Source organism: Schistosoma mansoni, chromosome 1 (genome assembly GCF_000237925.1).
Source record: "Schistosoma mansoni strain Puerto Rico chromosome 1, complete genome".
Lineage (NCBI taxonomy): Eukaryota > Metazoa > Platyhelminthes > Trematoda > Strigeidida > Schistosomatidae > Schistosoma > Schistosoma mansoni.
This window is the reverse complement of record NC_031495.1, coordinates 33,988,516-34,006,090: the sequence shown is the minus strand read 5'-3', so window position 1 is coordinate 34,006,090 and position 17,575 is coordinate 33,988,516. Positions and strand designations below refer to the sequence as shown.

The window sequence follows — 17,575 nt, the reverse complement described above, 5'->3', positions numbered from 1 at the left end:
ATTATGACTTGAAATCTATTCTAATAGAGTAAATACATTCTTGTTTTTACCTCACTGCAAATAATAGAGAGTGTATTACTTTGAACTTGACCATCACACTTTTCCCCTCTTATAGTTGTTTGATTAGCTTCACTTTTTAAAACATTTTAAAAAACCCATGGAATCCTTGAACCTGATGAAGACAACACCTTTCTATTTTATTATGAATGTTTTCACTAACTGATAACTACATTGTTAAATTGACTCACCATCATCTATTGGATATCGATTTTATGTTTAATTGTATAACCTATATATTAGTCCTGGTAAGGAACTGATTGTATTTTTAAACTGCTATGTGCAAAATAACTATAAATACGATTACACAGCTTTACTAAATAACGTCGAAAATAAGATTGCCTTCTCCGAGTTGTACTTTGCTCAATTTCATTTATGGCTTCTTCACTTTTTTATTCATTTGTCTTTCTCAAAATTTCTAATTGGGGCAATCTGAATTATCATTATAATTATTACTGTTATGCTTCCTATCGTTTTAACTATCGTCCAATATGAGTCTAAAGTATGACGACATGAACTGGTACACATTCAAACTGGACTCTTCATCGTCAATAGTTATTTTTTTCTTCTAAACGATAATAGAACATTTTGCAAAATTTTGATTAATTTGGTTATCAGTTATTAGTTTCAACATCTTTTTTTAATTGGTTAATCTATCTTATTTGTTTATTAGAATTTTTAACAAATAAATAAATTGTATAAAAAACCCTAATAATTTCTAATTTCTAATTTGCCTAGTAGTCACCTTTTACACTTCTCACCATTATTATTATTATTATCCAGATTGTATAGAAAATTCTGAGGGGACCTGTAAGCAAGTATCACGTGAGACGTCCAGTCCAGTAGTAAGTATATTATTAAGAGTATATATCTATAAAATAATTACTTTTTTCATGTATATATGTCTATTTCAAACCTTTGTAGTTGACTGAAAACTTACGATTAGCATTAACTTCCATGCTGAGTAAATTTTTTAGCTCAAATTGATATTTTTAGTGGTATTGAATTCTTCGAGCTAGATGGTTTAACTGCATATCTTTCATTGTTATTCTGGACATCTTCTGCGCCGACTTCACCTTCCTCGGAAAACTCACTACTAAAAGCTTCATGTCTTAATGATAAGCTTAGTCCTGTTTCTTTTATCTCACCCCAAGATATGGCATCTAGTCTTATAAAATGTATTGCATTCCGATATAATCTGCGATGTGATTTAGCCACTATTTACTCTTCTAATACTTGACTAATTAAACTAGTGAAAACAGAAGGGATACTGTATAGAGAGCTGAATGACCATACTCACGTCGGACACCTTTATAGTGATAATTGTTAACCGAATAATCTATTTACTAATTTTAGACTCATAAACCGATAGAATATTTGATAGAATCGTTTTTAAAGAACAAATATTTACCTATGAAAGTGGATTATGGTTCGATTTAGACAGGAAAGTTTCTGAGCTTTGATTTAGCAAAACAATTTCAAAATAAATTGAAGTCGATATCACTTGATCCTTAGTTTGTAGTGGTTTATTAATTGATTTCTTAATGATAATATGTCATTATTAAAATTTATTCCACATCCGATTCTATACAATGCTGAAAAATTCATAGTTTTTTATGGATATTTTTTTTCATGTTCTAATTTAAATCATGTGATCATAGGAACTCGTATTTGTGCTATCCATAAATTACTCTCATATATATATTCATTGAAATAATTACATAGCTATTGCCAAAATCATTTATAAGATATAATATCCATATATTCTGAAGAAAACAGTTTCAAAATAATCGGAAAACATTTTGTTTCTTTTAACTTCTGCAATAAATTTTGTGTAATAGTTCAGTTTGCAAAGACTAAATGACTTCCGTTCATGTCACTGTAAATCAATAAGAAAATATAAAGCATAAAAGAATCTTTTAATCTGACCAGTTAACCACACTATAAGAAGTTATCCATACTTACTTGATAAATATATGGACTAACTCGATATCTGATAATATATTCAAGATATACGTTTCTTTTTTTTCGAACTTATTCAAGATCAATTTCAGTTTGAAAAATATCGAGATATTTGTACAAAATTGATTATTTAATCCGAAATAACCTTCGTCACTATGTAATGTTAAGTTGAAATCACTGAATTACTGCTCTAATTCTGCTACATGTTAGCTAAAAGCCCTCACTAATAATCAACTTCAAGTTTTGTTTTAGTCATTACGTTCTATGTGCAACCGTTGTAATTGAGAAAGAAATTGAAGATCATACAGAAATACCAATTGTTTTATTGTACCAACATACATAAAACCTACAGGTTTCAACATGGACTTATTATTGTTGAATCACTGGTTGCTTGTATTAACTCGACCGTTGCTGCTACCTTGACGTGGTGTTCGGGCTTACCTATCGTGATGAACCAATCGAGCTATACTGGCTGGAACAATCGTTCCTCAAGGTCCTACCATACCAGGGAGGTTGATTAAAGAGCGGTAAGACTAAAAGCAGCAAACCCAAGGTCCGAAGTCGTACTGCTGAGTGTACATAGGTGTGGCAGCAGTAAGGTGTTTCCTTCAGACAACCAGCATAACAGCGATGCTGCCTTTCCACAAGGAGGGGTGGGGTTAGAAAAGGTCGACCCTAAAAATGCACACCTCGCCTTATCCCACGGATTTCCGTCTCCGGCGGTAAGGTCTCAACAAGTACGGAGCTAACGGAAAAACTATCCACAAAAGGGTCGTGTGTGACCGACCTCAAGCAGTTGTTCCTTGGGCATTGCGGTCACGCTCTTAGGTCATTAAGACCACTTCTAACCCAATTTCCTTTTCAAGTACCTCTAGAAGAACCCTTCCACGGTGTGGGCATTTATTATTTATTATTTTATTTAAACACATAAATATTGGTACAAGGAAGCACCAGATAAATATGCGCCTCACAAATCTCATTCGATTTGTGTGAGGGCTGTGATACTGCCCAGGTGCCCAGACTGAAGCAGGTGGTTTTCTTAGGGGGCCACGGTGTGGGCAACCAGGAAGTGATAACTGCCCTCATACCTCTAACAGAACTCAAGACCACTGCTTGTATTATTCACCTTCATACTGAAGTAGTCTTTAATCGGTAGTGTTTAGAATGTTAACTAGACTATCTACAATACCACTGATTGATCTTTTTCGTTCCTCTTATGAATTCATAAATATTTTGATTGTTAAAGAAATAAACCCTTATAAATTTTTCCAAGTTTATGAAATAGGTAAGATAATGTAAAAATAATCATTACCTTAAAAGAATAATCCAAGAAAGAAACAAGTTTGAAAACGTCATCTGCCGATATGATGAATAAATAAACAGACTAACAAAAAAATACTTGACCTATTGTCAGTGGATTATTTATCACTTAATCAAAAGAAAAACTGTTTGCTATACATACTAACCTTTGTTTAGGTATTGTTTTTTTCTATTCTGTCTGTCTTCTAATATCCTTCTTATCTATATTATGGTAAACAAGACACAAACTTTTCAATTTCACCCACTAAATGACTCATATAGAATTTAGAAGGAGGTTTGTGGAGATTTCAGTATTTTTCAAAGTTGAAATCATGTGTCAATTGAAGCTAGAATAGAATTTGTCAATAGGGAATATTGAAAAGATAGCATTTCTTATTTATTTATTTATGACGAAGAATATAGATGAATTCTTGTTCTAGAGGCATCTATTTAGGAATTTGTCCAATCATTTGATAATGAGGTTTTTAACCAATCTAATTTGTTTTTTTTCTTTTTTTAATTTATTCATTCTCACATTTATCATTTCATCCCTAGAACATATAGTTTCAAATCAATTCTGATAATCTATATAGTTGAGAGTGAATAACATAGAGCTAGCTATAAACATACTGAAGTAAAATAAATTAGATTTTTTTTTCACGACTAAATTCAACTTCCTTAAATATTCTATTTATTGTATTCATGTAAATCAGTTTATAGTTTTCAGATAGATTTTTTCAATGAAAGAAAATTTTTATAATTTATAGTCATCATTAATTCTTGTATTGATTGTTTGAATCATTCCATTGACGTTTAGAATTGTAATTGATCAGTCTCTTTTTGGTATATGTGTATCCTGTGAGGATTGTCTCGATATCGCCAGTCATAAGAATTATAAGCAAAGATCGATAGTGGCTAGCAATGAAATCCAAAACTAGCGTCTCATCCGATTTTGAACTCGTCAGCTGGATGTACACCTGCATCCCAGAGTTGATTTTCACTTCGGTACAGAAAACCAGCATATATGCCAATAAGAGACTGACCAATTTCTAGGTGGAGCTTTGTTCTCTGAATTCGATGATTTGGTCGTGGAGCCTTCATCGTTTTACTGAACAACATCATCAGCACGAACTTTAGATCCATTTTCTGCCTTTACGGGATCCACAAATACCAACATGTCATGGATAACCAACAAAGGAAGCCAGAGAGGATACTGACATCAAAACCTTTGGCAATATTGACAACAGCGATCAGGATATCAGGTAGATGACACAGAGAACAAAGAAAAAACTAATCAATATTTCAAAACCACCCACGGAAGAAAACACAAACAACTGTGTAGTCAACCTATCAAAGCAACCTCTGACAGTGATAGAAGAACACTTACTCCGAAAAGGATTAAACTACAATACAAGTAACACCTCAAAACTGCCTGAATAAGTAATGAAACTCAACAGGAAATAAAACAAACTATAGTACCGCTAACTTGACGGAAGAATGACAACACCTAACTGACCTCACAAAAATAAAAAGCCTTAAAGAAACCCGCAATAGCATGTTCGGTCTTTCGTTTTCTCAAGTGACCGAGTTCACGATGCACTTAATCCATAATATTCTGAACTTTGACGCGTGGTACTATCAACAGGGGGCTGTTTCGACTCACTGACTGGAAATAATGTGCTGCCATACAGTTTCAAACAGCTCCATTTGGCACAAAAATGGCGCGTTGCTAAGAGACGATCTTTTAACTCTGCCGTAGATGGCTTATTATTTCCATGTAGTTGTCTTTGGTAAATAAGTTGCAGATCGGAGTCCACCGCTTTCAGAGACGACCAATTGATCTTAGGGGCTGTGCTAACGTATACAGTAAGAGAATCAGCGTTTGAATTTCGGCTTCCAGGTCGATACTTGCACATAAAGTCGAACTCTTGCAACCACTCCTGCCAGCGCGCCACTTGACCTTCTGGCTTGTGAAATGAATGAAGCCACTGGAGTGCACGATAGCACAGTATGAAGACAAATGGTAAACCTAGTCTTACCTTGATCCCAGAATCGGTTATGACCACATTCCCGAGCTCTGCAGCCAAACCGTTGCCAAACCTGTGTATCCTGTCACAATTGTGGTAGAATATTTCTGAAAACCGGATGACTACTGTACAGCACTCCATTTGCACAGGCCACCACATGTCACTACGTCAGCCACCACACAGAGTGCTAGTGTATTATCAGCCACAGCTGGACTCAATGATAAAAGAGATGTTCGAAAAGGAGATTATTGTACCTTCATCATCACGCTGGGCTTCGCCAATCGTTTGAGTAAAAAAAAAGATTCCTCCCTTCGGTTATGTTTAAATTACCTTCGTCTTAATGCTATAACGAAACGCGACTTTTTCCGCTTCCACGAATTGGTGCTACGTTAGACGCCATGAAAGGTGCTTGCTAGTTTTTAACCTTAGATATCTTACATTCGGGTATTGGCAGGTGGAAGTACGACCTCAAGACAGAAAGAAAACTGCATTTGTCGTACCAAATGGGCTCTACGAATTTCAAGTAGTGACAGGTTAGATTTCTGAGTCATATTGAACTGACGTCTGTGTGATTGTATGCTATGGCTTTGAATTTTATCAAGGGGACCAATTACATCATACATAGCTATATTTTCTAGCGTTAGATAGGTTTAATGGAACTGTTTCTCGAGGAGTCAGGATGTTATATTCAGATTCTAAACAAAAAAGGTTTATTAACATATTATGTTTTTAATGGATAAAGTATAGCGGTAAATGTTTTAGGTTCGTTGTCCCAAGGTATTGTGTTGGTAAATACAATTCCTGATTAATAAGTTCAGCCGTACAGGTAAATATAGAATTCCCATCTAAATCTCAGGTATATAAAAGTACTGACTATAAGTGCAAGATGAATAAGGCAAAAGTCAGTCACAATAAAATAAATATCTTCACTCTTTCTACATTGGTTCAGTCTATTCATGTATTCCTTCTAGTTTGCTTGAAAATTTCCTACTTTCATCGAATTTTTATTTCCTATAGAAAAAAAAACGTGCATATTAAAATGCTCTATTTTACTCAACTATACCTAATAAATGTTTTGTTAGAATTCAGTTTATTTTCAAAAGCCTCTAATCGTCAATTGAATAACAGTGCTAATATTTTATCTATGTATCCGTTTAGAGTGAAATTCAGTCAGTCTTTCTCTTTTCATATTTGCTAATTAATTGAATGAAGTTTTTGTTTCATTTAATCAATTTTCTTTTTTTCTTAAAACATCAAATTCTAAAGAAATACAGCAAAGTAGTAGTAGTAGTATATATAGATTATTTCATCATACTCTTATGATAATCTTTCAATAGATTTATCATAAAAGGGAAAGTTTATTTCTTGTAGTTTTAATAAAAATATGAACATAATATTTTTGAGCATTTATTCTTCTTACTAATAATTATTTTCTTTGATTTTTCAAAGTTGACTCCAAATTGTAGCGGCCACGTTAATAATCATGATGATGATGATGTTGTTGGTGATTTTGATAATAATGATAATCAATCTAATGTTACTACTCCTGTAATTAATTTAAACACTTCTAAAAATGATAATATTCAAATGTCCAACGAATGTTCAATAAATAAAAAATTAAAATTGTCTGCAATATTAAATAAAAATAATCAAGATAGAAAACATGTACGTCGTCCAATGAATGCTTTTATTATATTTTCTATGCGACATCGTAGTGAAGTACATCGTCTTTATCCAAATAAAGATAATCGTGTAGCAAGTCAAATTTTAGGTGATTGGTGGTATCATTTAAATGCATCAGAAAAAGCACCTTATCAACAATTGGCTCGTGAAGTAAGCACATGATATGATGAGTTATCTTTGTTTATTTTTTTAAAATAATAATCTTTATTTGATGATTCTGTTTTGTTGTGAGAGGACAGATATCCAAAAGAATTAATTTCACTCTTAAGTGTTATGAATATTATTCTAACTGAATAATGTACTTATTCTGTTAACTATTTATCGTATCTATTATTTTCAGTTGCTTAAAACAAAAATTGACAGATCTATAGACACAGGATAAATTCGTAACAGTTATCATATATTTTCCCTGTAGTTTTAATGGAATATCAATATTTTGGTTCCAAGCCAGTGTTGTAAAATAGGTAAATAGGTAAAGGATTGATATTGATAGTTTTTTAACTCTCAACATAGTGAAAGATTTTACCTCCCTGATATACCAAAGAGAGCAACAAGTGTGACCTCAAGATTAAATAAACATCTGTATTGTTTGCTGATTTTATAGAAATGTTCCCACATCTAGTAAACTTTCTCAAAATTTTTGTAAGCAGTCTAGCTACATGATATCTTGAAGCGTAACTTTTACATCGTACCTGGAATTGCTACCCCAACTGTCATCCAATAGCGTAGACAAACTATTTGATTTCAGTTTTGTAGCTTTCCGGCTGACTTTTTTTATCATAGTAGAACCACAAAGAACAAGCTTCTTAACGTGTAAAGATCACAAATAGACGCTACTACTTCAAATCAGGAGAGCATTATTTATTTATTTATTTCAACACATAAATATTGGTACAAAGGGGCACCAGATACATATGCGCCACACAAATCTCGTTTGATTTGTGTGAGGGCGGTGATACTGCCCAGGTTCCCAAACCAAAGCAGGTGGTTTCCCTAGGGGGCCACACCCGAAACCTTTGACCTGAAGATCTGATCCACAAGGCAGTGGAGCATCGTGAGAAGATGCAGTCCCATGGTAGTCGGTGACCAAGAGCTCCGAATTATTATTGTGGACCATTATTCTACAATACCATATAAACACAACTAATAATTAGTTGTCACATAGTTTACTACGTCTTAAACACTTATTGTGTATTGTATTTATAGTGTCTTTAAATTACAACACGACATTAAATTGTTTGATAATTTCATAATATTATACAAGTTATGTAAATAATTTTTATTTCGTCAAGTCAGTTTAATAAGCAAAAGAATCAATTTTCTTATCAGCTTAATTAACTAAGGTTTTAAGTAAATTTTCAAATTGTTTTAATTATTTCCATAATACCACTTGTTATTATTATTGATACTATTATTACTGTTACTATTATTAATGATATTTGTTATTCTGATATTCGATGGATTTTCCCGAAAAGAAGTTTTCCAACAACATTGGAATTCTTCACTGAAGTTCATTATTCTCAATTTTGCATTTCACTTGAAATTTTCAAATGATATTTGAAGTTCCTAAAACTGTCTTGGCTAATGAATAAATTGTCCTTACATGTAATATGCCCTATTTTAATTTGAATAAATTGGTAACACATAAATTTATAGCTCTTTGAAAAATATATGTTCGGATTTTGACTAGCAGTAGAAACTTGGAGCAGCATTTCAATTTATCCGAAATTCATCGATATGATTTAACTACATCTCAGTGTTGGCGTTTACACAGACTTAAACCCATTAATTAAACGGTAATTTCCAATCAATCAACTCAGCATTCATATATGTCAATCTAAACTTGTCAATTACAGTTCTTAATATCTATGGATATTTACGTAATATTTAGATCGTTATTTCCAATTTTTGATGTACTTCAATAAACATTTTAAGGAATTTAAATGTTTCACGTTAAGCGCGGACTTCTAACTGTATTCTTACGGCGATCATGATTAAACTGTGAATATCATTGAATAGACCAAAATAGAATGATAAACAAACTGAATAACTTGAGATAAAGAAGTTGAGTTTAATCTGTAATAACTTTGTAAAGGAAATGTTCATACGGTAATTATAACCCACTTATCGAATGATTACTAACCGACTGAGTAAACTTTGATTTACAATCTTGCTGATTTTAATATAAGTGTTTTGTATTATACCACTCTTTTTTTTATCTCCCTTTCATATTTAGCTAAAAGCTGCGCACTTTCAATCATTTCCAAATTGGAAATGGTCTTCTAAACAAAGACTTAGGTCAGAAGGTGGAAATATTAAGAAACGATGCCCAACTCATTGTAATTCACATCCAGAAACGCGTACATCACTGACTGATTCTAGTAATTTATTGGTGAATGAATTTTTATCAGTTGAAAATAAACTAAATCCATGTTCATTTACCAGTAATCAGATCAATGAATCTGACGGCATTTTAACAAATTCAGCTTTAAATGAGTTATCATTAAATAATGAATCAACTATAGGTAAGTATATAGTTCCTTTCAATAGATTTTATGCATTATATAATCTATCATAAAATTCATGTGATGTTATGTAGTTTTGTTTAATCTGTAGTTCTAATCAAATCCTATCAACCAAGTTACAATATACCCACTACTCAAAATGACTAAACATTTTTTACACTATTTTCGGATAATTGATGGTTGAAGGCAGTCTTAGTAGGATGTCCTAGAAATAAGTTTCATGCTCATCATGAGCAAGGCATATCTTCAATCTTGAAAAACTGTTACTCTTCGTGACGTTCGAATCTATGTTAAACTGATTATTGGGGACGCTAGATCCTCAGAAATCACTTGGTAAACTTCTCATTTTTCTAGTTTGATTTTTAAAATTTGAATTTATCATTTCCGCGCCAAAAGTGCCCATTTTTACCTTAAGTTTGTGTTGCCCACCTGGAAGGACCTTAAAAGTCATTGCTTTGTTTTCTCTTTTGTGATGCTTTTTAAGGTCACTTTTGTACTGTATATATTACGCATGAACCGAGTGCTTTTTATTCGTTCTTCCGGACTACTTGTGAAGTTATATATTTTTCCAGCTGAATCTGGTCTTCCCCTGGTTAACAAGGCTAGGGCGCAAAGGAACAGTTTAGCTTTTCATGTCGTTGCATTGCTGATTTTTGTTTCATTCGTCGGTCTAAGGTGATACCATAAATCCTCGAATGTAACAATAATAATGGTGATTATTATAGTATTTATAATGACTATACTGTATTTGGGATCAAATTGATATTGTTTTGAAGAAGTGGTATTTCAAAAATATATGTAATACTTATGTAGTTTACATATCACCTGACATTTACATGAATGTTTATACTATTTTGTACACTGAACAAGTACATTGTGATGGTATTGTAAAGTTTACAAAAAAGATTAAGTTGTATTTCATGATATTTTATTTTTGTAAATTTATATAAATCCAGTGGTAGTATCCTCATAAAATAACAACCCTTTCGAAATTGCGTAACACACACATACCTAATCAAAACTTTTCAAACAAACTTGTTCAAAAAACAATACATTTATCTGTAGATAATAGTACAATATCTGTCCACTTAAGTAAATTGTGCAACTGTGTAAAGGCAAAAAAACAAAGAGTAGATGATAAACAGTTTCAATTAAAAATAATAAAAAAAATTGACGTCTCACATCCATTTTATTGGTATACAAAATTTATATAGATTTATAAGAGTAGATCATGAAGACAAAGTTTTTGAAAAAGATTATTCTGTCAATTTTTCTTTGTTGTTTTTTTCTTAGAATATTTTCTATGAATGCATTAAGACACTTCATAAATAACAATTTATTAGAAAACAGAAATCATTTCCGTCACAGATAGACAACAGAACTGTTTTGGGATAAATTTTACTTCTTAAACCAAATCACTTACTTCTGTTACCCCTAGCGGAGGCCACCCATCAGCATTCTCCATCCAACTCTGTTCTGGGCAGTTCTTTCCGGTTGCTATTCACTCTTTTCATGTCTGCTTCCGATGCCCGATGCAATATGTTCTCTGACCTTCCTCTTTTTTGTTTCTCTTCGAGATTCAAAACTAACGCTTGCCGGGTGATGCAGCTTGATCTCCGTAATATGTGTCCTATCCACTTCCAGAGTCTTCTAATTTCATTTTCATCTGGAAGCTGGTTTGTTTGCTTTAACAGTAGATTATTGTTAACGGTATCTGGTCAACAGACATTGAGTATCTTATGTAGACAATTTTCTATAAATCCTTGTACTACTTTGATGGTGGTTATGGTAGTTCCCGAAGTTTCAGCTCCATACAGTAGGACTGTCTTGACGTTCATATTGAAGATCCTGACTTTGATATTGGCTGACAGTTGTATTGAGTTCCATATGTCCTTCAACTGTATGAATGCAGCCCTTGCTTCGCCAATCCTTGACTTCATATGTACATCAGATCCTCGTTGTTCATCAATGATGCTGTCAAGATACGTGAAAGATTCCACGTGTTCCAGAGTTTATCGATCAGATGTGATTGGTTTGGTGTTGTCCGTGTTGTATTCGAGGGTCTTGCTTTTTTCCATGTGTATGTTGAGGCAATAGAATTATTTGAAGGGCATTTCAACTGGCCTGCTGCTTCGGCAACATCGATCAGATTGTCCTGCCCTCCATGGCCGGTGACGACTGCCCCAATAAATGAGGTAGAAGTCCGCAAGGAACTCTAACTCTTAAAGCGCTACAAATCACTGGGCGTAAATGACTTACCTACGGCTCTTTTTAAAGTTGGTGGTGACTTTCTGGCTAAGGAACTGACTGAGTTGTTTACAAAGGTCTGGGAACTAGAGAGTGTTCCAACGTCATGGAATGAGTCTATAGTTGTCCCTATCTCTAAAAAGGGTTCACGTCCTTCCTTTAACAACTATCGGTAGATAAGTCGACTTCCAATCGCGTCCAAACTATTAGCTTCTGTCATACTTCGTACATATTTCAAAACCCGAGGAGGCTGGTTTTCGTTCTGGTCGAAGATATATTGATCATATCTCCACCCTCTGCCAAATGTTAGAAGACTGGCAGGATTCTCATCCTGTACTCACCCTAGATGGTGAGCAGATTGAAGTAGTTGAGAAGTTCGTGTATCTAGGTAGCTACATAAGTGCTGGTGGTGGCGTGAGTGATGAGATTGATGCACGTATAATGAAAGCCAGAGCGGCTTATGCCAATCTGTGCCACCTTTGGCGCCTTCGTGATGTTAGTCTGGCTGTAAAAGGTCGGATCTACAACGCGTCGGTGAGAGTAGTTTTGCTCTATGCTTGTGAAACCTGGCCTCTCCGAGTCGAGGATGTCAGAAGACTCTCTGCGTTCGATCATCGTTGTCTCCGAAGGATTGCTGACATACAGTGGCAACACCATGTTAGTAATGCAGAGGTCCGGCATCGTGTGTTCGGGCGCAGAGACGATAATTCAATTGGTGTCACCATCTTGAAACACCTACTTCGTTGGCTTGGACATGTTTTACGAATGTCGTCCCAGAGACTTCCACGTCGTGCATTATTTGCCGACTCTGGGACTGGTTGGAAAAAGCGGAGAGGTGGTCAGTGTATGACATGGTGTCGTGGCATGAAAGAAAGCTGCAAAGGGCTAGCTTCTGTTGGTCCTTCACGACTCCCTGGTTGGGGTCCGAGAGATGGTGCAACACAGTGGCTAGAGACGTTATCAGATATGGCTCAGAATAGAAGCCAGTGGCGATCCTGCTGTAACCTTCTTTTACTTTCTTCATAAACAGTGGCTATAACTTTCTTAACTAAGAGAGCTCTTCTGGTTGTACATTTCAGTTCCACCCCCATCATTACCCTTCTTTTTTTTCCTTCTTTTATATATACACATCTTCTTACTTCTCCTCACATTCTCATTATTTTGTGTGGCGCATATGTATCCGGTGCCCTTTGTACCAATATATATGTGAATAAATAAATAAAATGTCACAGGCCAACAATCGTAGTGTTTCTTGACATCAGGGCTGCCTTCAATTCTTTGGACAGAACTGTTCTCTGGGATTGTCTGGGACCATCAGTAGCCCTATTAGTGCTACTGGCGGAGTTCTGAAACTGGCTAGCTTTATGCAAATTCTATTCTTGCCACCTTGCGTGTCTAACCACCTAGCTTTATTTCCATCTGTTTTATATGATTTTAAAAGTTAAGAACTAATTTTCTTTCATTACATTCACAGCTTTGTCACAATCGAATCTGAATGCTGAAAACATCAGTCAACATAACTGTTATGATAATCATCGTTCCATTGAAGTAAAATCCTCTGATCAGTATAGATTAAATGGTTTAGACTTATTATTACATGCCGTTCAATATTTGGATAAAGAAAATAACCTATTTAATGATGATTTAATACAACCTCCACCACTTTTTATTGAGGATCTTGATACTGATGCTAAAAACGTTCAAGTCAACGTTAACAAATCCAATACATCCTGTGGCGATAATTTTGAGACTGTTAATAATTCTAATGAGGAATTAACAGAGCACAATTTTAAAGGTAATTATTTATTCATTTATATATAAATTACTTCTCATATTTGAATATGCACTGACTCGTCTCATCGCAAACCGGATTACGTGAAAGGTTATAAGCTGATTATTTCTGATCTATTCACTGATACTGTAATGAACAGAACACGACTGGTTGGGGACAATCGAATGTATATAAGTAAAACTTACAGACTATCTCAGTAAATTCTGATAACCATAAAATGGACAGTTAATTTGCAAATTAACAACCGATAGTCTCAGTCTTCACTGTTTCTTCTCTAATTCCATTGTTCGTGCATTTTCCTACCGGTTGCGCTTCATTTTAGTTCTTCCCTCGTCGGTCTTCTGCCAAAATATATTCTATGTCTGACCAACACCATATACTACTTGTATGGATATAAGTAGACCACACCACAATACTTTGTCTAGTTTACCAATTTACGTTTACTTCCTCGAACATATATGTGTATATATACGACTAAAGCAGTCTTTCTGGTTCATAGAAGCCTTTGGAAAAGTTGTTTTCTTTTAATTAAACATCGGGTTTACCTGCGGTAATCGGTTCATTATAGAAAAACATTTTTATTCCATTATTTTTACTGGTTTGTAATAAATTTGTCTTGCTAAATGGCCGTTTTATAATGACTGAATTCTTGAGAAATATATCTATCCCCCCTGGTTACATGAATATTAATAAATGTTATGCAGTCATAGGAATCAGTATGATTTTGCTCTAAAATTTCAATTATAATATTAATTGTCTCTAATCATTTGCTAACACGTCTCAATGATGAACTCTAGCCTCAGATCAACAATTACATTACTCAAAACAGAGATAATATCTCATTGAGTTATTATGTACAATGTAACATTGTTTTAGGCTGCCATATTTTAAAACACTATTGTTGAAAATAACTGGAAGTGGCACAAAGACAGTTATTTAGAGTCAAATATGAAGTAGTTCATTAATAAGCTACATTTTATAGGAAGACAAATACTAGTTTATGTAATCCTGGGTTTAGGCGTTTGCAATTTTAATTCCAGTGATAAATTATGGAAACTTATAGAAGCGATAACCCCTATACTCAAAGCAGTTATTTAAGAACAATGCATTTATAGCCGATCTCCAGTGGATTGTCTTCTGAATTCTGCGACCACGTCTAAAGATATATAACTACATCTTACTCGTTACAAATTCTCTTCTCGTCATTTTTTAGAGTCGTTTCCTGATAATCAAATTTTTCACGAGATTTTTAATCTCTCATGACTATGTAGCTCCTATTAGTAGTTCGATCGTATGAAATCTCTTGAAATGTTTCAAACTACTCCCTAAAGGTAACAGCATTTACACCTTTATATTGAGTAATATACATGTGTCATTGGTTGAAACCTTGAAATCCTATGGATTTACATATCCTGCGTCTATTAAATTCTCATACACGACCATAGAATACTTATTCAGTTGGCCTTACCTATCTACTAAGATAAATCCATACTGTTCACTTCTCAGATATTTGTAGCTTTGACGACTATTACCTGTGGTTTACCAGTTGTACATATGATGTTCAGTTTAAAAGTAGGACGAGAGCTTATCGACTAGATCTCAGTGAAAAGTCTCTTATAAGTAGTCTGATTCAATGGGACTGTGCGAACTAAAAATGATTTAAGTACGCCATGTTACCTATTTATATTATTCCTTACCCCTTGCACTAACTGAAGTTCCAGAAAGAGGAAGGATCAGTGAATTTTGAGAGCATAAATTCCAAGGGAAAACAAATGATATATGTGAAACCATGCAGAAATAACTTCGGTATTCCATACTTTTTGTGGTAGTGTAGTATTTCTATAACCTGTCAATCAATCAACCACAACGTAGAACCTAGTAAGTACGTACATCGGTTCAAGTTTCCGTACCCTATCAGCACAGAGATGAAATTGTTAGTTCATATCCCAGAATAGTAGAGTTATCCCAGAATAGTAGAGTTAGTAAGCTGTGGGTAAGTTTTATTTCCCTATTTTGTCGAAAATTCTCATTATAATAAGCGAGTTATTGAAATTTTAGCTTTTATCCTTTGGTAAATTTTATATAACTCATTAGTTAATTATATATATATATATATATATATATATATATATATATATATATATATGGTAATTTATGTTTCTTTGTTCAACTCCCATTGAATTTATGTATTCGTTTGAATAAACACAAATTATCCGTCCTTATCAACTTTTGGATCTCATACAGATACGACAGTAACTCCTGATCAAGAATCAATCCCACTGGATAATTCAATGAAAAATCTTTTAGTAGATTCTAATGTAAATACTTCTACATGTAATTCAATTAGTCAATCAGTTACTGAACACCCATCAAAGTAAGCTACCATTATGTTTATTACATAAGATGATGAGTACTATAACTTTTCTTTTTAATGGTGAACCCAATTTATATATGATTTACTGATGTTCTGTAAAATAAGAAACAAAATAGTACCATTATTTGGTTTATACAATGTATTGGTTCATCAAGAGTTGTAGTACTTGTTTAGTTGTGCTACAGGATTGGGCTGTGCTGTTCAGGTCGTATAGAAACCTGGTTCTCCCGAAAACCAATGTAGAATTACCCACTTTCAGGATATATTTATAATTGTGCAATAATAGTGCCTGAAGAAAAAATCAGCGAATTCAACGTAATAATATCACCATTTTTACCATTAGAATTAACTCCAGATTTTATTATTATTATTATTGTTATTATTATATTTATGTGTGCATCCTCTGCAACTAAATAATTGATCCATTTCTTATGAATGAATATGTGAAAACGTACTGCTCAAAAACGATAATGACCTCATAATGCATGATAAGTGATTATACATGCTTGTGAATTAAGGCTATATCGAGGCAATACGCACAGTATGCACATATGCCAATTAGAGACTGACCAGTTGCAGTCCTAAAACATCGATGGGAAGATTCAAACAAACAATACTAAATGGATTATACAGTAGGCTTGATGAAAACTAAAAAAATTATGATCGACAGTTATCTACTATATTATTCTCTAAATCAACAAAAATAATTTACGGATAGATCAAGCCATGTAAAATATCCAATCTGTTAGTTTAAATGTAAGCTTCAATGAAATCATGAACTGATCGATGTCAGACCTCCATTGAAAATCTGGAAGTACTGGATCTTTGTTTCATCCTAATATGGGACTCTAGAGCAGTGCTCATCCACGGTCACACACATGTGACTCGAACCCAAAACTTTGGTCTCGCCCGAACGCTTAACCTCTAGACCACTGAGCCGGTCAGAATCCAACTGTGTTAAATGTAAGTTGTTGGGGATCTTGTTTACAATAAAATTTCCAATAATCTACTTTGCCTGTATTGGTTGTTTGAGTCTATTCCACTCTTAACTTCATTTAAGCGAATTTATTGATTCGTTTTTATCAATCTTAATATTACTAACAAGTAAGTATTCTTTTCATCCTTAATGAAGTCAATATAAACAATCACAGAGTATACATGTAGTCACTTTAACTTTCTCTAGGGCTATTGTAATGACAATTTCATTTTCTCCCCTTCTCTTTACCTACCTGTCAACCAATTATTCGATTTTGTTGTTAATATTTGATAAATCTTACTTACCATCTAGGGATTTCCATATTGTCATAATGATTGGATATTTACATTTAAATTCTGATTGTTTTGTCTAAATATAATAATTTCATTGTCTCCAACTGACATTATTTTTAATTTCAGTGTTAGTCAATATTTTAAGTTTAATACTATTTTTCTCTTTGTTTACATTCACTTGTTTACTATGTCTTTGTCTATTCATTTCACCCCTCTTCCTTTTAATCAACTGATACACATATCACATATCATGCGATTTTTGGGAAAACTTTTTTTTCAATAGTTGAGATCATGAGTCAATTGAAGGTAGACCACCATGGAAAACCTAGCAGCACTGGAC

General features: G+C 33.6%; 1 protein-coding gene across 1 annotated transcript in view; it reads left to right on the top strand.

Annotated features, from left to right (window-relative positions):
- The window catches only part of Smp_142600 (putative capicua protein), a 41,417-nt gene that overhangs the window by 11,230 nt on the left and 12,612 nt on the right, over positions 1–17,575 (top strand). The window contains 5 exon segments of the mRNA XM_018794163.1: positions 841–902; positions 6,795–7,178; positions 9,265–9,553; positions 13,275–13,532; positions 15,837–15,966. Of these exon segments, the coding sequence (XP_018648603.1) occupies positions 841–902; positions 6,795–7,178; positions 9,265–9,553; positions 13,275–13,532; positions 15,837–15,966 (1,123 nt within the window).